Consider the following 23,709-nt stretch of genomic DNA (forward strand, 5'->3'; position numbering starts at 1 on the left):
GCGATCGCACCACTTCAGTTAAGTTTCGAATGCGAAGCGTGCGTCTGGTGCTTTTATTTTAGTGTGCGGTCAACCGTAAAACTGAATTGTTTTTTTTAATTTCTAATGCGAAATGGATAAATTTAGGAAAAAACGAAGTGAGCCATCTACATCCAGTGAATCGGTTGGTAAAAAGACAAGGTTGTACAATGACAGTTATTTAAATTATGGTTTTATCTCATTGGATAGAAAGCCACAGTGCGTTGTTTGTTCTCAAGTTCTCTCTGATGAAAGCACGAAGCCATCGAAATTAGTTCGACACTTGAAAACTAAACACCCGGCTCATAAAAACGAACCGTTGGAATTTTTCGAAAGAAAATCACGTAACTTGAGAAATCAACAAACTTCTATTTGTAAGTTAAATTAACTGTCTTAACTCGTAAAAAAGTTAAACTTCAAATGCATCTGTAACTATTATAACTAAAACACTAAAAATAGATAAATAACAAACCATTAAACCACTCGAATCGCATTATTGCCACAACAACGTAGACCACGTGTGGTTTAAGTACAACTCCAGTGCTCAATGTGCAATAAAATTCCAGTAACTGTAGTAAAATCGGTAATAAGGTAGATTTTTAACGAATAATATTGCCAATATTAAACACGTGCTAACACAAAACTCACGTGAGTTACATTTGTCACGTGATTATTGTGTTTAATTTGAACGTCGTTTAAAAATATTGAATCTATTACAAATTTTTCTTTTGTGACTCCAATTTTAATGCATATTGAATAAAACATTGAACGTGACAAGTACTCACCAATGCACGTGGTCTACATAGTTGTGGTTACACGGTGATTAACACGGTTAAATGGTTTATTAAATACATATTTTAAATTAGATTAGTGAGTTATAAATTTCTTTGCTTTTAACAAACAGCTTGAACTACTGTAAAGAATTTTAGAAAAACCATTAATCAGGATAATTGGCCCATTAAAGATTTGCTTAACTTTCCTCCTGTCAATAAAGTTAAAATTGTGTGTGCGTTCTTCATCTGTTTTGAGATTTTATCAAAAACTTTTATATCATTAATTATTATAAAATGGCAAAAGGTTGAGTTTTGAGGATAGAAATGTGTTTATAAAAAAATTGTAAATACTAATAAAGAGTAAAAGCTTCACTAAATCCGAGATATGACACATGATCTCCACTATCTCCCCACCCCTCGACCTTTAACCACTAAAATTTAATAGCACCAATCCCCAAATACACTGACTTCCCCGGAAAAAAACACACACACACACAGAAGTTATTCAGCTTCAAAATGGGCGAAACAAGTCCTGTCCTCCACACCCACTGACATCCGTACATACAGAAAAACCTCGAATTTTTTTTGCATTTTTCGGCGTTTCCCAAAAAGTTTTTAAATATATATATAAACTGTATATAATAGAAGGAAAGTCTGGCCATTGATCAAAAATTTTTAATGATTTAATCGATGGCCAAGTCTTTTCCTTTTATCTAACAGTCAGGAAAGTAAAACTGCTTTGAATTCAGTGGAGATAATTTTCAGGAAAATAATATAAATTAACATACAATGATAACTACTAGAAGTTATTTGATTTAATTTCACTTTAGTAAATGCTATATAAACAGTCATTCTAAATTAAAAGGAGAATTTGCGTGAAAACATAAAAACAATCCTAAATTTAGAGAATTGTATCGCTGAAAGTCAAATATTATAAACAGGAAATTTTTAAATAATTTTTATTTTAAAAATAAAATTCATTGTAGATTACTTTTATAGAATTTCAAAGATCTTTTTATTGGCTTCAATTTTGGGCGATCTTCCAAGAGATGTATATTCAAACTGGTTCTTGTGTAAGTGAATTAACGATATATTTTTTGTTTCTACTTTTTAATTTTTACTTTTCCGACAGAGGGAAAAGTATGGCGATCAGTCAAAAAAATGACTTTTCCAGATTTTTACATCTTTGGACTCAAGGGACCTGGAAAAGTCGACAGATGTTAATGTTAAGATGGTGGGGATTTTTTTCTATATATGGATGTTAGTGTGCGTGTGAAGCACGATTTCGTTCACCCTGTCTGAAGCTTAATAACTCCTGTGCTTTATGTCAAAAATTTCTGAATTTTTGCGGGGAGGTTTGTATATTTGGGGGATTGGTTCTATTATGTTTTGGTAGTTAAAATTTGAGGGGATGGGGATATAGATGTGTCATATCTCGAAGTGGGGTCGAATTTAATCAAATTTACAACACAAATACATTTACTTTTCGGTAAACTAAAAATTTGTACCAGTAAAAAATTTCATGACTTGGAAGCTGTTCGAGATATTGTCCCACTCCATTAATATCTCAGCAACAAATAATCCGATTTACCTGAATATTTCTATAAATATTTCATTCTGAAACACAAACCTACTTGCAAAATTTCAGAAGTTTTTGACGAAAGGAACAGCTTATTAAGCTTCAAATTGAGTGAAGAAAGTCATGCAACCACGCACGCACAAAAGCACTAATAAACATACAAACAGAAAAAATACCCAGTTTCTTTTGCATTTATGGACATTACAAGACCAATTTAGTTAAAAATGTAAAAATCTTGAAAGATCATGTTTTGACCGATCGATTTACTTCCTCTCTGTCGGGTAAGTATTAATAAATAACGACCTATTAAACCTATTTCGTAACATGGAAGTTAGTGATCTCCTGGCATGACTTGAAGATTGAATTTTTCTTATATAATAGTTTATTAAAAAATGGAAAACGTACATTTTACTCAACAGACGAGCCAAAAAACTTTCAAAAGTCATTAATATTATGTTATCGATTGCATTTGATTAAATGATAATATGTTAATTCAAGTTCACTCAGCTTAACCACGAAATGTAAGCACGTTGTAATATTTAGGTGGACAGATTCATTTTCATAAACAGTTAAAGTTCTACTTACTTCTTATCTAGAATCATAATAGATTTAAATATATGGACAGAGGAATCTTGGTAGAATTATTAAGACTGGTGCAGTCATTGGTACAATCATAAATCAAATAGGTTAGTGCTTTTCTATGGGAAAACCCTCTTCCAGAAATTGTCGAAAACGGAAGTAGATACAACCATACATTTTTTTGCATTAGAATTCTGTTTAATTCTTCTATTAACGTACAGTTCAGAATTTCAAAAATCGAATTCGTTAATTTCCTACGAATTTTCTACGAATTTAAGAATTTCTAGAAAACTAACGAATTCGGTTTTCAGAATTCTAAACCGCTCTTTAATAGAAGAATTAAATAGGATTTTAAGGCAAATAACTGTTTGGTTCTAACTGCTTCCGTTTTAGAGAATTTTCGGAGATGCGGCCCCCCTGTTAAGAATGACTGTTCTAGATTATGAGGGAAAAAGAAACAAAGAATCATTCGTTCTCAACAATATATTTGATTTCTATTGGATCATTTAAAGGCACATATATAAGGTCAGAATAAGCCATTAATTAATTGCTATGCCAACATTTCACGAAATTCTATCACTATGGTCCTTGGACTTACAGATTGACTAGTAGCGATATTTATTGTAACTCTTTAAAAACATTGAGTCAGTTATTTTTTTCACTCGACTCAATGTAACATAGGTAAGACGATAGCTGTCTCTTTTTTCCCTATATTTATTTTCATTTTTGGAAGAGTTAATCCCTGTGATTTATGTATAGTCATCGAGTATGCTAAGGTAAGGGGAAACTGTCTACGAGATCGCAATATACTGCCAACGTTCAAAGAGCGCGTTATGGGGATTATTGGAAACAAATTACCATAGATGAAAGGTTCTTGATACCTATCGAATTCCACTAAAATAAACAGGAAGAGCTGGAGGGCGAGCATTAGGAACATATATAATGTAGCGTGTAGTTCCTAGTGAACCATTGTAGAGACCAAAAGCTGAGTCATCTTTGGACGAAGGCAGAGCAATATCTGAAGTGTTTTCAGATGCTATATAAGCAAGAGGGCATCCAGTTGACTGCAAGTAGTCTTCGTTTCTTTGTTTAACTTGCTCGTTTGTTGGATATAGCTCTACTGCCGTTTGGAACTGATCAAGTTCATCTCTGGATAAATAGGCTCGATTTCTTGTCGTCAGAATGTTCAGATCTGTATCCGAGAAATCACCCGAAGCTAGATGTTGTAAGACATCTGTGAAGGAACTATCTGCGCTATTTTGTTTATGAGAATTACTAAGTTTAATGAACTTCTCAAAAAAATCAAATGCGAATGTAATGTAATATCCCAACAGGGTTACTACCTTGTTGGGACATTACATTGCAAAAAACACTTGAGTAGAGAGGAGTATCTTTAACAGGAAGAAGCTGACGAAAATCACCAAACAAATAGATAAAGAATCCACCAAACGACTCATCTTTCTCGGGGTTTATCTCCCTCAATCTTCTCTCGATCATGTAAAGCATTCTTGCACCAATCATTGCCATTTCATCGATGATGATAAATTTGAGCGACTTCATCTCAATCTGGAATTTCTGTGCAGCTTCTCTATTTAGAGATCGAAATTTCGTACTAACGATAGGAAGACGAAGGAGAGAATGGATCGTAAAGCCGTCAATATTGATCACTGCTGCTCCATGTTTTTTTTTTTTTTTAAGTCTTTCCGTCCTGTGGGCACTAAGAGGGCCTCTTTTAGTAGGCCCATTATGGGTTCGGCCAGGCCCACAATGGGGCGACCGGGTGAGGGACGGGGCCCGACATATCCGAACGGACCACCCCCCGAAAAATTCCTGGGGATTATTCGACCCGTTCGGATTCGATCCCGGGTCCCCCAGAGCGGTAGGCTGCCACTTTTACCGCTCGGCCATCTGGCCGTCGAGCTGCTCCATGATATAGAAGAATAAGTTAAAAAAAACTTTTTTAACTTTTTCTTCTATAAAGATTCTTTATATTAAGATTGTTGTGTATGTAGTTAGCGATAACATTTACCTTTCAAAATTACTGTTTTAATGCTTGTCATATTTTCCGACCACTAGATGACGCTTCTACACGTGCGTGCAGCAAGGTCTGTATAAGACCTGAAAAAAATTTTACTGAATAAAAAATGAAAAAAACCTGCTGATGTCATCGAAAACATCCAATAGAGTTTTAAAAAATTTTACAGGAGTCAATTATGTTCCAATTCGATTGAAATTTTCATATGCTGCACAAAACAAATCGCACAAAAACAGGTTTGAGTGTATACGCGAGCTCACATTAAATTATTTGTTGTTCAGCTTCATTTCGAAGAATCTCAGTTAGAACTGTTCATCTCAACTTTTCTGTCAGTAAGATTACATATTTTTGCCAGAGATATGAACAGTACTTTGAATGTAAAAAAGCTGTATGGAAGCAAAAACTCATTTATGCGTACTTCTGCCGGCTTCCGAAAATGGTGTTTTATTATATTTGTATCTTGTGTGTTTACAGAGAAAGAAGTTATGTCTCAGATAAGCTCTGTTAAAAATATCATCAAATAGTGTTTAATATTATCCTTTTTGATTAAATTTTATATAATTAGGAAAATATGACGTTTAAGTCTTTCTAAAGCCAAACATGTTCGTTGATTAAACGTTAGTCCAGTATTTATTTTTTAATGCATTAATATTGTATTGGTAAATGCTTTAAAATAAAATTTTGGATAACTTATGTTATTGCATTACTTTACCAAGTGCTTATATACGTAATTGCATCAGTTTTAGCACCTATTTAATTAGTTTCATTCACGACAGCGAGTGATGTGGATGATTGTTTCTTTTAAACTATTTGATCGAAAAGTTACATAAAATTGGGGATGCATAATCATCCGAAATTATTATTATAATTTTGACTGGAAATCACTGGATTTATGCACTTTTAGTTTAATTAATGTCGTATAAAACTGACTGCTCGTACAAGTTTGCTTGCAACATGCGACTCAAAATACCCCAAAATGGCGGCTCAAGAAGTAGGTGTCCTGACCTTCTTATACAGACCTTGGCGTGCAGGAAGCGACTAACATTTGACTTCATGCATTCCTTGTCAACATTATAACTCTGGAATGAATTGTCCGATCTTGATGAAATTTTCTAAGACGACTCACCATCACTCAAGGACGAACTGATTAAAATTTCAACTCACAAAAATGATCCATACTGAAGAAAAACTCCTATCTCCAGTTCTACAAAAACGGATCATTTTTGAAAGTTGAAATTTTAATCAGTTCATTCTTGAGTGATGATGAGTCTTTCTAGAAAATTTCATCAAGATCGGACAACTCATTCCAGAGTTATTTTGTTGACAAGGAATGCACGAAGTCAAGTATTAGTCGTCTCTACGTTCCGACAATTAATTATTATAAAACGACAATAAGCTTAATTTTGAGAGTAGAGATGGGGTTTTATAAAAAAAATTGTAAATGGTAATCATCATTATTTCCTTCCTACACGAGATATGACACATGATCCCCTCTATCTTTCTACCCTCGTAGACTTGTTACTACCAAAATTTATTAACGTTAATTCCCTAATTCTCAAACCTCCCTGCAAAATTTCATAAAATTTTTGACAAAACACACAGGAGTTATTAAGCTTCGAAGTGGGTGAAGTTTCCAAATTGTCCACACACTAACATCCATATATACAGGAAAAAAAAACCCAATTTTTTTTTAATTTCTCGACGTTTTAAGCTTCTCTCAGTCCAAAAATGAAAATCTGGGAGGAAGTCATTCTTCAAAAAAAATCCCGAAAACAAAATCTGGGGATCATTTCTTGACTGATCACCATATTTTCTTCTATTATATATAACAGCACTGAGAAAGTAAAGTGTTATTATTTAATTAAACATTATTATTACTTGCCATAGCTAAACATCTTTTGCACGTATTTATCTTAAATATTTTAACGGTAAATTTTAATTGTAATTAAATTACTTCTTTTAAACTTCTTTTCTTTTCTTTTGCTAAATAAAAGTGTGCATTCTAATTTTATTTATTTATTTATTTTATCAATACGACAAAAAAGAAATTCCCTAACGAGTTGCGTAACTTTCCCAGTGAAAAAAAATATTTATGTTTAAGAATTGTAATACAGTATTAGGAAAGTTTTAAAAAATGTAGCTCCATCTGTTATGAGATTTTATTTAAAAAAATAACTTTTATATTATTAATTATAATAAAAAAGGCAAACAATTTAATTTTGAGGGTGAAGATAAGTTTTTATTTGATAAACTATACGTTTGTACGAATAATAAAAAAATTCATAACTTAGAAGCTTTTTGAGCTATGGCTCCAGATGTCTTTAACCCCGGAAATATCCCGGAAAACATATCACTTTTATTTTCGAAATCCCAGGATAAGCAAAAGACCGGAAAACAAGAAACCGCATAGACAACATTAAAAGTACTTAGCTCTAGATACAAAATAGTTAGATTGGTAACAGTAAGTGTAACGGAGGGGATATTTTAGTTACCAAATCGCCATTTTACCGGAGACTGCACTATTTTTACTTCTTGTATATCCGACAATTTTAAAATGTTATCAAATAACGGGGGCAATATGACAAACTGGCCGTGACGCAGGTAAACGGCCAGTTTGAATAAAGAAGGAAAAAATGGCGACGCTTCCAGTTTGCTGTATCTATGTTAGATTGTTTTATTGACAGAATATACATTATTTGTCATAGCAGAAACAATTGCTCGGTTATGAAAGTCATTGTTTTGATTCTTATTTATTATGTTTTATAAATATATTTATAGATATTTCGTAAGTTCTACAGACAAACTCGAAATGTACAGTAGACACGCAACTTTCGTATTTATCTGTTATTTATGCACTTTAAAAAATAATTGAATTACACATTACACATATATGCACACATTATGAATTACACATTTGTGAGAGGGTGATATTGAGTTAATTAAACGATTTAATTAATTAAAGTAATATTCCAATCCAATACCCCCCGGGGAAAAGGGGCAAACGAAAGGTCACCGAGGAAGAGAAGACCATCCGGGACAAAACCCATACACATTCTATTTCCTGTGATTTCTGGACAGATAAAACAGTTTGAATATTAACAATTATTACTAAGGTCGCAAGACCAATCCTGACCTTAGTCACCTCCAGCTATTAATTCAGTTTGTTTGACAGCTGTTATCAATTATATGAGGTAGAATGAGTAACAATACCGGATAGAAAGAGGTAATAAATTTGACGAAACGTTCGATTTTTGACAATTAACATAAACAAGAGCCAGATCGAACTTGGAACGGGTTACATCATACATAGCATTAGTCAGCTCCCTTCGAAAACGGGTATAGAAAGGGGTTGGACACAGTCCTCCGGACGCGGACATCAACAGTGGACACAGGACCCGTTCCCGCCATCATCCACAACAGTCACCTCCGGCCCGAAGCCGCCCAATCCGCCAGCTCTCCGACGGTCTACCGATTCTCAGGCGAATGTCTTCAGGACAACGCATAAACCAGGATCCAAACAGCGAGTAATCGTCATGAGGTATTAACTTAGGCCGTTTTTGTAAACTCTCTCTCTGCCCGAATAGTTTATCAGTTAGACTAATATTAGCTCCCGATGTGAAAATCTAATCCTATCGGATCGTGGAACCCGAGAAGTGTCGACAAGACGTATAAATCAATGTCGCGCTAATAGAGTTATTAATCGTTTAACCTACATTGTATCTTCCATTTTTGTACTTTCTTTGTATAAGTTTATCTGTTTATTAAATTAGTTTTATGTTCAATGCATGTCATCCTTGAGTACGGCCGACACCTTATCATGACCTCACCGACCCTCCCCACTACACTAAATTACCCTCCTACGGCCATCCCTTGACAGGGAAGCCGATAAGCGGGTCGAGCTCGCAACTTAACCCCCTCTGTTTTCACACATTATCGGCTTTAATAGAAGAGTTAAATAGAATTCGAATGCAAAAAAAAAACAGCTTTATTTCCATCTATCGATGATACATCCGTAATCCATAATATATGGAAAAGGATTTTCCTATTGAAAAAGCATTAAATCATTGTCATGCCATCTGCTAAACGGTCGCTTGCATAATAAACCAGATTACAATGAGTCTAACGAATAATTAATAATTGAGACATAAATTTTGAGTTCTTAATACATAAATTCTATAAATGTCATTAATTTATAAACCAATAAACGTCATTAAAAGAACATTTTTCTTCTTTCTTGTCTATTGTATTAGAAATTTCCTTGTAAGTGAGATTATAAATAAAATAAGCTCATTATTTATTATACTTACCAGTAAATTTTCCATTAGGACTTGACATAGAGGAAACAAATTTATAGGAGGCGCAAAGATTCTAAATACAATAATAATAATAATGATAACAGTAAAATAATGCAAAAAACTTTAAGCAGTAATAATTCATAAAGGATTTACGGTAAATTAAAAGCGTAGATGACTACATAAGACATCGCAGTTGACTAGTATTGATAATTTATGTGAAAGTACTGTATGTTGCTTGATTAGTACGGTAGTACTCACGATTGGTTTGTAACATTAATGCCCTTTACCTTTTCAATATTTAAAAATCTCGAAAAATAAAATTAATTCAGAATTAAAATTATAAAATAGAATCATTCGGTGGAGAAGTGGACTTATTTGTTTTGGGATCCCAGCACCTTGTAAGCTTAGGGGCATTATATTTCTAAATACCCTATTGACACTTAGAACAAAAATATTTAATTTTCAACAATCAGGAAAGAATATTCGAACAATTTACATCCATATAAAAACGGGATATAATAAATAAAAAATTACAGGAATCCTATACAAACTTATTATAATAAATAACAATGTAAAAATTATTCATTAAACAGTTAAGTCTATTTTACAATGATCATAGTTAACCAGTTAACCAGAAGTAAAATAATCAAGCTTATTATACTCGTAAGGAGTATAATAAAAACTTGGTTCATTACTCCTGGTTAAGTACGTGTTTTGTAAATTAGTATTACTGGCAAGAAACTTTTTAATATCTTATTATATTTCAATTTTATTAACCAAAAGCGACATTGGATTCGAAAAAAATGATTGGCTAGTTCTAAATATTAGGAAACGGATACTTAGTTTTAAATCGTGACGACTGGAACCCTTTACGGGAAAAGAATAAAAAAGTGGAAACTATGACATCGAAATTCGAGGGATAGTCAAGAAATTTCTGAATGAATGAACGAAATAATCGCTATAAAATTTGGTTGCAGTTTTACAAATAATCAAGTAGTCTATTTAATTATAGAAATTTGCTTAGGTATAAAAAAGAATGGAGGAAAATGTCACTCTTTTTCATATTGCTGTTTCGCACGCATAATATATTTGATTAACTGAACGTATAACTGAGTTGTTTGACTACTTTAGACACAACAGGAGACAGCTTCAAATTCTCTGTTCATATAGCCAGGTACAACGATAAAGTATTTACTGCCGAATGAAAAGAAATTGCAGTTTTCGGCATAATAGAAAGTGAGTAAATATTTTTTCTTTTTATTTTTTGACCTTTATTCTTTGAGGATATGAAAAACAACTAACATTTGGAAATGTATTCAGCAATAAGAATTCTAGAATTTTTAATTATTTTTAATATATTTATAATCATACTTTTATATCGTTTTTCTAATAATGAAATTCAGCAATAAGCGGCGATAAAATGTGTTTATTTATAATATATTTTAAAAATATAATAAACTAAAACAATAGACAGTGATTGGAAAATTTAAGTACGGTTAAAGCTATTGCGAGCAATGAAAATTTCTGAATATTTCCGTCTAAAATCTCTAATCTGTGAACACATTTGTAATATATTATAGTCTCTTAAATCTTAAATTAAATCTTAAGCTGAAGAGAGGGTTCAGCTGTTGCCAATTCTTTAAAAGCACTGATTCTGAGTAAATTGTTTATGACACTGAATTGTTAAATATATAATTTTAGATCTTATTAATTGATTTTAGTCAATTAATTACCGGTAGGCCTATAAGGATATTATATTGTTTGTTGTGTAAAGGTGTTTCTTGCCTACGGTAATTATTATTTCCGATTAAACATTACATTAAAGTATACGTATTTATTTTAATTTTTAATTCATTAATGCTTATATAAATGTCTGATTTGCCATTATTATGCTTTTGATGGCATTTAATTAAATCATGTCATAAAAAAACTCTGGTTTACTCATGTAAAACTGTTATAATAAGGATGGATGATGCTGTGATGTAACGACGAAATAGTATTCAGGCTGTGATTCATCAAGGTAAACCAGTTCCTGTTCTGACTATAGTCAGGTATTATTAAAAAGAAAAATTATAAGTAGATACATTCTAACGAAAGAAAGAATAGAAAGATACTTTCAAAAACCTTTAATACGCAGTTAAAATTATCAAAACAGTTGACCGAACACATGAGATTGTTTTGATAGACGTTGGTTGTGGAGTAGTTCGCCCACGCTACGCTTACAGGACGTTACGCTATTCGGACGGTTGGTGAGCAGCAGAAGATTCTACGATCGGTTTTGGACCCGAGTGAACCCTTCAAGTACCGAAATCGTCGCAAGGTGTCTTCCCGACGAACCTGATCAACGGTGTTTACTCATGTATATTTTATTTTTTTTATTTTATTTTATTTCTTTATTATTTTATTTTTATTTTTGTTTTTACTCTTAACTCTATTATTCAATTTGTACTGTTTGATCTGTAACATGTAATTCTCATATTCTTTATGTATTCTGTCACCTTCCCGGTTGTGCATATGCGGTACTGGGTTTGTGTACTTATCTCTGTACATAATAAAGAAAAAAAAACAAAACGGTGTTTTCTGATCGAACTTACAGAACTTCATCTGATGTTATTGGCGCACCGGATCGATCGCCAATAGTGTACGCATCGGATGTTTTGAATTTTACTGGTGCAGAATCGACAGGATTGGAAAAGACGCTCTTCGGGAAGACTGAGCTGCGACGCAAGACAACGCAGAAAGCGAACCTAGGAACAGACGGAGCACCGCCGGCAATCAGAGACCCAGGTACACCATTTTACTCCCTTTCGCACAGAGATGCCGAAACGCGGGAAATCGCGGGGTTTTAAGGCAAGGGATTGAGACGTCGATGAGCCGGGAACGTCGGGCGATCATAACGGAAACCGACAGGAAGATGGGTCACGAGGCGAAGGCAGTCCGACCATGGGACGCGGGCCAAACGTGACGAGAGACCGATCTAGGGATGAACTTGAAGGGCTTAGGCTGCAGATCGAACTCGAAAAGATCAAGCAGGAAACGGCGAGAATCGAGTTAGAACGGAATAAACAACGTAACGAGGCTCGACACTCTGAGAACAGTGCAGTCAAGGAAAAGTTTGACGACTATGCATGGAGAGTAAAAGGGGCCCTTCCCAAAATGCCGGAAGGAGAAGAGGCAGTGCCATCGTGGTTTCGTACGGTCGAAATAGTTCTGGAGACCTACGAAGTACCGGAAGAACTGCAGGGGCAAATAGTTCTGAGCGTACTATCGGAAAGATGCAAAGCGGCGCTAACAAGATTGTCGGTAGATTAAGTCAGACACTACCTCTCCTTAAAGCAATTCATTCTCGAAGAGTTGAGGCTTTTCCCTGCGGAATATTTGAAGGGATTCAGGCGGGTCGAACGTTATGTGGGGGGAGACGTGGCCCCAGTTCGCGTCGCGTCTGAAGGACCTTTATGAATACTACGTAGATAGTAGGGAGGTTAAGACGAGGGAAGAACTTATTGAGTTAACAGTGGCGGACCATTTAAAGACAGTCTTACCCCACGACGCGAGGAAGTACGTAACCTTGCAAGAGGGGATGGGATGGAGCAAGCCCGCGGAATTAGCGAAGTTTATCGAGAAGTTCGCGGAGGCATCTGGCGGTAATCTGGGAAGCAAGAAAGAGGAGAATAGGAACCAACGGGACACCCAGGGAGAGATGGCGAGAAAGCCCGACCTGGTGACCAGGAATACTAGCGAGCGAACACCCAGGGCTAGCTGCTACTCATGCGGGAAGGCCGGGCACTGGAAGAGAGATTGCCCTAATCGGAAGGCGACTAGCGAGTTCAAACAGGCACGGCTCGTGTCCACGAGCAAAACGCCCGAGACGGAGAACCACTTGGTGGCAAGAGTAACGGCGTACGATCAGCCAGAGGCTGGGGAGTCGCCGAATAGAATTAAGTTAGTATGTGGCGGAAATCGACTTTCGGCTATAGTCGACTCGGGAGCGGAGATTTCAGTCATAAGGGAAGCAATGGGCCCGACGTCGGTGATGGAATCGAAAGGCGAAATCCAACTGGTTGGAGCCTTTGGTCACCGGATCAACGCGTTTTTGGTAACGATCCCAATAGGGTTGTAGGAGAAAGGCAGCCCAGGATTGCAGGGGCCGGTGCTGGTAACGTGTGCCGTAACGGACAAGTTAAATCAATCCATGGACGCGCTGTTATCGGAAGAGGATTACCGAACGTTGTTAGACCGGAAGAGGGAGGTCCAAGGGAAAGGGGAAAGACACACAAGAAACGTAAGAATAAAGGGAAGTGGTCTCTCCCAAGGGAAAGAACCGGAACCCCACCTGGGTGCGGCGGGCGACCGAGATGAAGACAGTGAGGGGAACGGGACGGATCTGTGAGATGCCCAAGTCCGAGACGATTCGCTCTCCCGATTGTGGGAGGCCGCCAAACACGGGAAAGATGGGCTAGTGGTTAATGACGGAATACTCTACCGTCGGGATAGTTGGTAGTGCCCCAAGAGCGGAGGGCAGGGGTTTTAAGTCTAGCCCACAATTCCGACTACCGTTCCGACTACCTAAATGTCCTCCGTGGGGAGGACATTTAGGTAGTCGGAAGACAGCGGGTCGCATTCGTGAGGTCTTCTATTGGCCAGGAATGGCGACGGATATTCGGAGATACTGCCAGAGCTGCCACGGTGCCAAGTAAGGGCGCCGGCACGTATTCTAGATAGGACTCCAATTACACCGCTCACGCGACCCTCTACCCCGTTTCAAGTGGTCAATATAGATATGATCGGACCGATAGAGCCCCCATCGTCCAGGAGTCACCGGTACGCTCTCTGTATGATCGACCTATGCACTCGATGGCCCGAAGTCGAGCTTATGAGATCACTTTCAGCAGCGGCCACTTGTTCGACACTCTTACAGGTGTTTACGCGGACAAGCTTTCTCAAGCTCATTTGCTGTGACCAGGAAACTAACTTTACCGTAGGGCTAACGCGGGAGATGACTCGAATTATTAGGAGTGCGCATTAGATTTTCGATCCCGGAACAACCACAAAGCAATGGAAGCGTGGAGAGGTGGAATCAGACATTCAAAAATATGCTAAGCCACACCATAGCGGAAAGCAAGAGGAACTGGGACAAGGTCGTTCCCTTTCTGCTATGGGCATACAGGGAGGTACCACATGAGACTACCGGTATATCACCCTTCGAAATGCTGTACGGAAGGGCTCCAGTAGGTCCGCTAGCCATTTTAAAAAGGGTATGGACCGGATCGGTAACGCCACCCGATAGTCTGAACAACAAAGCCGCGGCATACTTGCAGACCCTAGTGGAGCGTATTAAGGCGGTCAGCGAGATAGCGACCAAGCATGCGGCCGTGAAACAAAATCAGTAATCGACAAATTATAATTTGAGGGCACGGCCCAAGGAATTTAGCATTGGGGACACGGTCTTGGTGAGAAAAACGTATCCTGATAACAAATCCAACGATCGGTGGGAAGGACCAGCCATAGTGGAAAGGCGAGAGCGTGAGGGCAGCTACCGAATAAGACTAGAAGACGGTAGGACGAAGTGGGTCCACGTGGACCGACTCAGAAAATACCAAAGGCAAATTTGTGCCATTGGAGTGGTATTTGATTCGAACGCGAGTTTCGGGGAAATGGTGGAGACACCGTCGACGCGGCAGTTACACGACCGTGAACGAAAGAGCGGAGAGATTGGGGAGATTCCGTCACACCTCCCGGCATCGGCACAGACCGGCCTACGCAAGGTGCTAGAGGAATACCACTCGGTATTCGGGAGTAAGCCGGGAAAAACAAACCTAGTGACGCACAGGATAACCCTTACCGAGGGGTGGACTCCGAAACGGTTCGCCCCGTATCGGATTCCGCAAGCTTTGCGGAATAAGGTGGATGAGACCATAGGGGAACTTATAGACGCAAAGCTAATCCGGCCTAGCGTATCGGAATGCGCTCACCCAATAGTCTGTGTAGCCAAAAAGGGGGGTGGAATGCGCCTATGGGTGGATTATCGGCACCTGAACGCCGCTACGGTGCCTGATCGATATCTGATGGTGCCCTCCGCCGAATTAGTCTATCAGTTAGCTGATTCCAGATACATAACCTCGCTCGATCTCTGTAGAGGTTACTAACAGGTGCGATTAGAGGATGAATGTAAACACCTTACAGCGTTTGTTACGTATCGCGGTCAGTATGAATGGAAAGTGATGCCGTTTGGTCTGAGAAACGCAGCCGCGACATTCCAAAGACTGATGAATTTGGTGTTGGCCCCTTTCAAAGACTTCGCCGTGGCGTACATTGACGACGTGGCCATCTACTCGCGGAGTTGGGAAGAACACCTGACCCACATCAAAGCGGTGTTAAGGGCATTAAGAGACGCCGGACTGACGGTGAATGCCAACAAATGTCAGTTCGCTAGACCGCGCCTTCTATATCTAGGACACATTGTTGGCTCCGGACGACACGCTCCGGATCCGGAACGTGTTAAAGCAATAACCACTCTAGCTCTGTCCAAGACGAAGGAGCAACTCAGGAGCTTCTTGGATATATGCGGATATTATTGGGACTACATTTCGGATTTCGCGAAGTTGACGAACCCTCTCACCAATCTGCTCGCACGCCGAGCACCGAAAACAATCGAGTGGAATCGGGAGCTCGAGAGGTCATTTGAGGCGGTAAAGACGAAGCTCGGGCAAGCTCCGTTACTATTCTCCCCGGACCCGGAAAGACCTTTCGTCCTATTCACAGACGCATCGAATCACGCTATCGGCGTCTGTCTGGCGCAGTTCTCGCCAGAAAGGCAGGAAAGGCCAATAGCCTTCGCTAGTCGGAAGTTAAAGGGAGTGGAGATCCGATGGACTACCATCGAGAAAGAGGCCTATGCAATTATCTGAGGCCTCCACAAGTTTAATTACTGGATCTATGGGAGACCAGTCACTGTGGTCACAGACCACAATCCTTTGAAATATCTGACGTTGTCCACACCACAGAGTGCTAAACTTACACGGTGGGCACTCGCGTTACAAGACTATGACATGCGGATCGAGTACCGGAAGGGGAAACTACACGGTAACGCGGACGCTCTCTCACGTTTAGAGTCGGACGGTGAAGATCGCATCTCTTCCCGGATGTTTCGGAGAACGGGTCAGTCCGATCGGAACGGACCACCGCGATTTGTAAGGTTGTAACGTCATGGTGCAGGGTATCAAACAGGCTCAAGCGAGCACAGTTTGATCCTCGGCAGGAAAGGTGTCGAAGTGGAATCGAATAAACATGATTTCCGCCCTTTTCCTTTGGTCTGGTAACGATCATCGTTACAAGAAGACGGTTGAGGGAGAGACTGATGGAATGTGGACGGGTAAACACCGGCTGGTCATCCGACCCGTTGCCGACGAGTGTGGAGGGTAAAAGTCGAGGCGGGAAGAGGGGAGTTGACGCTCCGAATGTGAGAAAAAGGACAGATAGACGCGGGTTGTGGAGTAGTTCGCCCACGCTACGCTTACGGGACGTTACGCTATTCGGACGGTTGGTGAGCAGCAGAAGATTCTACGATCGGTTTTGGACCCGAGTGAACCCTTCAAGTACCGAAATCGTCGCAAGGTGTCTTCCCGACGAACCTGATCAACGGTGTTTTCTGACCGAACTTACAGAACTTCATCTGATGTTATTGGCGCACCGGGTCGGTCGCCAATAGTGTACGCATCGGATGTTTTGAACTTTACTCCCCGTTTTCCTAAACTCGATGCATAGTTTAAAGAAATTCAAAAGAATTTACTAAGGTCCCTCCAACAGATGTGCACATAAATATATATATATATATCTTTATTTATTATCGTTTAATATATTCGTTTAGTATTGTGCTGTATTGTATAATACAGGGTGGTTATAATTAAAAATGCTGTAAGGCGTTTTGAACACGTGACTGATGCAAATAGATTGCACATTGAACAAATGTTGTGAATAAAAGCATTTTGCGTGTTTCCATTTTGTGTTTCTTGTTCTTCTTGCGCCATTATTTACACTAGTAGTAAAAATGTGAACTAAATATTTTTGGCGTTTTCCTTTTCCCCATGGTCCATATAACATATACACCAAGTTTCATCAAAATACGTCCAGGAGAATGGGCTCTAGACAGGTCTGAGTAAGGCAACTTTAATTATAATCACCTTGTACTTAAATAAAACCTTTCATTCGTGTACGCATACCTTCTGTTTTAATATTCTGTTATTTAGTGTTAATGTCTTATGCTGTGTGAAAAAGTAGAGTATTGTATATCGCAAGGAATGTGTAGTATTATGTGAATTTATTATTATTATTTGCTTGCATTATAATGTGTATTAAACTTTCAGCAAGATTCAGTACAGTAACGTAATTACAGTTCTGTATATTAATATGTAAAACCACACCAACGTGATAATCTCTCTTTTTGTGACAAAAATTTGTCTATCCACGTTCATAAGGTTTTCCTGTATATAGGGGAAGGTGGTGCAAGATGGGACCATGGAGTAAAACGGGGAGTCTGTTTATTCGTTGTTAACGTGCTTTTATCTAGCTGTTATTTGGAGAACTAAATGTCTACCTCAAAAGGGATTGTGGGACGAGAGAACGTTTGAATCGCTCTCTTTGTTTGGAAGTAAGACAGTTTTCTAGGTTTCAGCAATACTTCATCTAATTTTACGCCTGCTACAAAGTTTCTACAAAGTATCATTGTAAACTTTCACATTACCTTTTAGATAAAGGTTAATTCGAATACCATAATATCTTCAAGACTATAATTGTTTAGTTTTGAAATAAAGTTGACCTGTGTTTGAGCCAGTATGAAAAGTGCACGTTGGGCAAGACAGGGTACCCCATCTTGCCCCGGGTTGACCATGAATACGGGCAACGAATCCAGAAGTATTTTCGGATGTAGACTTTATTGCTGCAGAGACCACAAACAGGCCCGTTAGCAGCAGAACACACAGGATGGTACAGGAGGTATGCCTTATCTGAGTGAAGAAACGGTCACTGATTACACCGCTACAAGTAGACCTACTCATTCAGTTTTTACTCTAGTCTCTCCCATAGAAATAAGGGGCCGTCCATAAATTACGTAAGGTATTTTGGGATGGATGGGGTCAAGGATTTCTTACGATTTTTTACTCAGGGGTAGGGGGTAATAGATCTCGTCTTACGTAATATTCTTACTTTTATTTTTTGATGTCGTTGAGTGGTGGAGTTTTGAATTTGGTAGTTTCTATTAAGAACGCTCGTTGTATTAACGCCGTCAAGTGTGACGTGATAGAATAATAACGCTAGCAGACACATTTTTTATCACGGGAGAAAGGTTGTGTAGTTGTTTCTATCTCTTTTTTTATTTTTTTTTTATTTGAATAAGTGCACCACTCCTACGGGGTGTTTAACACTAAGTATACATAAACCGAAATACATGATACAAAGTGAACATAAAATTAGTATTCGGTTTTTAGTAAAAACTAAAATGTAAAACTAGAAATTAGAAATTAGAAATAATCTTACCTTCCATATTTTTTGAACATAATTGTAAAAAGCATCAAACAGTGGCTTCTAAACAAGCTTATCGAGTGGATATGGCCACCTAAAACCAAGCGAAAAGATTTCTAATTGCAGAATAAGTCTATCTTGATCGTAAATCGGACAATGATAGATCATATGGTCGACGGTGTCTAGGTTTTCTGAAGAGCAAAAGCAAAAGGCAGTTTCTGCCGGGTTATACATGCTGAGTAAGTAGTTGAGCAGTAACAAACGTTAAATCTCTAAGTGGTGATGAGAACCTGCATTCAACACTAGGAAAATAATATCTTGTTATTCTTCCAGTTTTACTGCTCAACTATTATTAATTCCACTTTTGCATAGCGTTGTCATAAATATAATTTTTAAGGCTGAATTTACTTGCTACTGAATTTTTACTAGACTCCAGCTATGGGCCGCGTAAAGTAGCATTGGTTGTGTTGCCCCGTTATATAGAGTTTTATAAGCTTTACGATTTAGTCCCCTGGTGCACCGAGCACATTTTATCAGCATGTAGTTTATTTTCTTGGCCTTAGCCAAGATGTAACCAATATGGCAACGGAATGTGGTTTCTATTATCTCTCGTTTTATTTTGTATGAAGTTTCTGTTTACACGTGCACTAGCTGGTCGATTTGTCAATGTTTTTTGCGTCGTTTTGTGAAAATTAAAATTAATATAAAAATGAACATTATGACGTTGATTAATGATAATAATAATAAAAAGATTGTTAATAATTAAAAAATGAAGTTCTTAAAATAAATTGTTCATTCGAATTTATTAAATTTTTATATTTTAAAATTTGTTCGCATAGTCTTTTATAAATAATAGTGCGAGTACATATTAATTAACTAATTAATAATTATATATTATGGACCTAAGGTTTCATTAAAAAAAATTTATTTTTGTTGAAATCTTTCTATAAAATTATGCCTAAATATTACGTAAGATAGGGAAGGGGAGGGGGAATCAAAGAAAATATTACGGTTTCTTACACAGGGGTGGGTGGGGGTCCAGAATGGCTAAAATCGCCCTTACGTAATTTATGGACGGCCCCTAATGCCAATTACACATGCTGGAACCAAGAAAAAAAATCGAAAATGGCAGAAGGAGAGGAAAAATAGCGATCCTAACAGATACACCGTACAAACAGCAGCTGACGTAACAAGAACAATTAACAGCAGTTTCGGCACCCTCAGGAAAACGGTCTTTGTTTACCGAAAGAAATTCTGTAAAATCAAAAGTTACAGGCATCAGCAAGGGTAGACCTAACAAGAAACAAAAGACAAATGACACAGAATGCCTTTATTGCGGAGGGTTATACTCTATCTACAGAGTTGATCTGAATGTAGCCGTTGTGATAAATGGACACACTATTCTTGTGCCAATATTGAAGAAAACGACAGTTTAACCATTTTAATTTGTCCTTCTTGTATATAAAAATAATATCCTCATCTTACCCCATGGGTGGGGCAAGATTGTGCATTTACATATAATTTTAAAATATTAAATTTTCTTGTTTTCAAAACATAATCAAAAATTAAATTTTGTATTATATGTATTATCAAATGTTGTAGTTGCCGAGAAAAAAAAAAATATCGTTCTCATCAGAGTGGTTGCCATCTTATGACTTTTCAAACCTTAAAGTCCTCATCTTGCCTCACCTTCCCCTACTTAAATTATAGACAATGTGCCGTTTCTAACTGTCCTTGAATTTTTCAGGATCCTCATCAAATGTGAAGTCTTGAAATAAATTATCTGCCAAATTTAAGATTGAACAAATTACAGCTGGAATATCTTAACGTACGTGTAATTACAGAAAAGCATAATAAGTAACAGTAATTTTTTCAACTAATATCATTGAATATGCAATCTGACAAAGAGAAATTTAACGTTATTCATAGACATTTATCTTCAAGATTTCGTCACCTTGGACGGCTGATTGGACGTCATCCATTGTATTTTGTAATAATACCATTATTGTTCACTGCTCTGTCTGCTTTGGGTTTATTGAGACTACAAGTTATAAAAGATTCCGAATATTTACATGTTCCGTCGAACGGAAGAACTTTCAAAGCTAGAACAGAAATAGAGAAGTTCTTTCCGGAAAATGCTACAGACTTTGATTTTACACGAATGACACTGTATAAAGGAGCTAATATGATTATAGCGACGTGTAAAGATGGAGGAACAATGATGCGTGAATACGTATTTGATGAATTACAAATGCTAAACGAAAAGATTCTCGACATAAAAATACAATGGAAAAGTCAAAACATAACGTATTCCGATATTTGTATGACATCGGAAGGGGTGTGTTACCAAAATAATTTATTATCTTTAAAAACTAAATTTGAAGATGTCAGAAGAAAAAAGTTACAAATTAAGTAAGCATTATTTTTTGCTTTTTTAGTTTATTGATTTTAAATTTTAATTTTATTAGTCACTAGCAGGTAAGCCCGGCATTGGCCGAGTACAAACATTGAGATTATCAGATAATTTCGTACTACTTCTAACCTTTCTATTATATTATATTATAGTATTTGATTTATATGTACAAATTTGATTTATATGTACTACGTAAGAGTTTATCCCACCAAGTTCCCAATCTAATACATATTTTGTGTTGCCGGTAACCTTGTATTATGTAGTTTTTCTATTCGAATGCCACCAGACCGCTGGGTCCGATAAAAAAAAAACAGACCGTTGAAAAAGGAAATTGAAGTTAATTCGATTTAACGTAGTAGTTCCCGGAAGAAAAGACAGTCAACGACTACTAATTAATAATAATAATATTTGAAAAATTATTTAGTCAGTTCAATGATATTTTGTGTACACGGATAACGTAGTTTACATTCGCATATAAATTAGAGACGTGGCTAGATCATTTGACACTAGGGACAAACACAAATAAAGAGTTTTTCGGGTAAGCCTTTCATTAGTCTGTTCGAAATATAAATATAATAAAAAAAACTTTTTATTAATGCAATGCATATTATATAACACTATAATATTTTTCCTTCAGAAATTGCAAACAAAAGGTGCTGTACACTGGATTTTTTTAGAAACATAAATACAACGCGTAGGTTATGGGGTGGTGATCTGCTAAAACGAAAACAATGCATAAAATAATTATTTATTTGAAAGTCAATAGTAACTGAAATACACTAGAATTTTACTCTGGTAAAAGTTTAAAATCTTTCATTGATAGAGAATGCAATGCAATCAAGTCACCTGTAAAATAACAAATGTTATCTGTACTAATATAAAGAAGGTTGTAGCAGGTAATCTCCGAAACTACTCATCTCTTTCACCAATATTTAGAATGGACCTTCAGGGTGGACATAGGCTGTATATTATTCCGTTAAACATTCGCATAAATTAAAAAGAGATATCATTTAAGACTAAGGCTTTTGTGTCCAACAGATGGCGCCTAACTCCTCAAGTACAACGACCTAAGTTTGTTTTTCTGTGAGGCATTATGCTTTTCTGTGAGGATGAATTAAGGCAGATCATCTATCTATCTATATAAATAAAAATGTAATGTTCATTTGTTCCTACCGATTCCTTTGAACTTTTGACACAACGTTGCATTCGAATACGCACGTGTTTTTATATAATATACGTGTCGAAATTCCCCCCACTGGGGGAGAGGAACAGGATTAAGGCTTACCGCGAAGAATTCGGCTTCTATTAAACTATTTTAATGCGGATTTTTTACGTTTTTGATTGCGTTTTAATAGAGTACGTCAAGAGAATGTACACTAAGAAGAGATTTTTTGAAATTTCCCCCACGGGAAAGTGTTATATATTTATAATAGATACATTATTAGCCACAACAATGCTTGGCCGGGTCTGCTAGTTATTAATATTTCCGTTTAGTGAAAATAATAAACTAAGTATATACTTATTTTCAATTTTTAAGAAGATTTTAAGTTCATATACTCCGATTATGTTTTTTAACAGGTATCCTTTGGAGATAAATTCATCGCACATTAGTGCAGATACTATCAATTTAGGAGGGGTTTCGACTGACGAAAACAGTTTTATAACAGATTTTCAAGCAGTTCGTTTACTTTATTTCGTCGATTACTATAATTCCAGCAAACAGGAAATTGCTCACAAATGGGAAGAAGAATTTTTGAAAATAGTTTCACAAAATTCCTTCGTTCACATCCGTGTATCAAAAATGAGTGGAATTAGTATTGACAATGAAGTTAATAATATATTTGTAAATGTTATATGGCATTTTATTATTACTGGAATATTTACGACGATATTTGCAAGTGTAACTTGTCTGACGAAGGACTGGGTGACAAGTAAACCACTGATCGGTTTTTCCGGTTGTATTTCATCTTTGTTTGCTGTGGTAACTGCCTTTAGTATCTTAGTTGTTTGCGGAATGAAATATGCCGAAACGAATGTAATTGTTCCATTTATAGTTATAGGTGAGTGTACATAATATCGTTTTTATAGGCTATATAAATATTGAATTTGATTTAAATTAACGACTGTTTGAACATATTTTTCAGGTATCGGACTGGATGACTCATTTGTTCTGCTAGCTGCTTGGAGAAAAACCAATCCCAAAGACTGTTGAAGAGAGAATGAGTACAACGTATTCCGAGGCTACCATATCGATTACCATAACGTCTTTGACTAATGTTGCTTGTTCGTTAATTGCGTTGACTACTGGTTTCGGAATTCTCCAAATTGCTGGAAGTTACATGGCTTTGAGTATTTTCATGGATTACATCTATCAAGTCACCTTCTTCGGCGGATTTCTTGCATTGGATGGTTATCGAGAAGCCAAGAACTTGCATGCAATTCTTTTTGTTCCTGTTAATCTGGATGTACGACCATCAGGTAACATAACGTAACTTAATTGT

The 23,709-nt window shown here is 37.1% G+C and overlaps 1 protein-coding gene across 1 annotated transcript in view; it reads left to right on the forward strand.

The window, feature by feature from the left end:
* The first annotated feature begins 20,669 nt into the window (after window positions 1-20,669).
* The window catches only part of LOC136982974 (patched domain-containing protein 3-like), a 67,387-nt gene continuing 64,347 nt past the window's right edge, over window positions 20,670-23,709 (forward strand). Inside the window, exons 1-2 of the mRNA XM_067279557.1 lie at window positions 20,670-21,207; window positions 22,787-23,268. Of these exons, the coding sequence (XP_067135658.1) occupies window positions 20,687-21,207; window positions 22,787-23,268 (1,003 nt within the window). The 5' untranslated portion in view covers window positions 20,670-20,686. The remainder of the gene's footprint in view (window positions 21,208-22,786; window positions 23,269-23,709) is intronic.

Source organism: Centruroides vittatus, unplaced genomic scaffold, assembly GCF_030686945.1.
Source record: "Centruroides vittatus isolate TY-2023 unplaced genomic scaffold, ASM3068694v2 contig_1176, whole genome shotgun sequence".
Lineage (NCBI taxonomy): Eukaryota > Metazoa > Arthropoda > Arachnida > Scorpiones > Buthidae > Centruroides > Centruroides vittatus.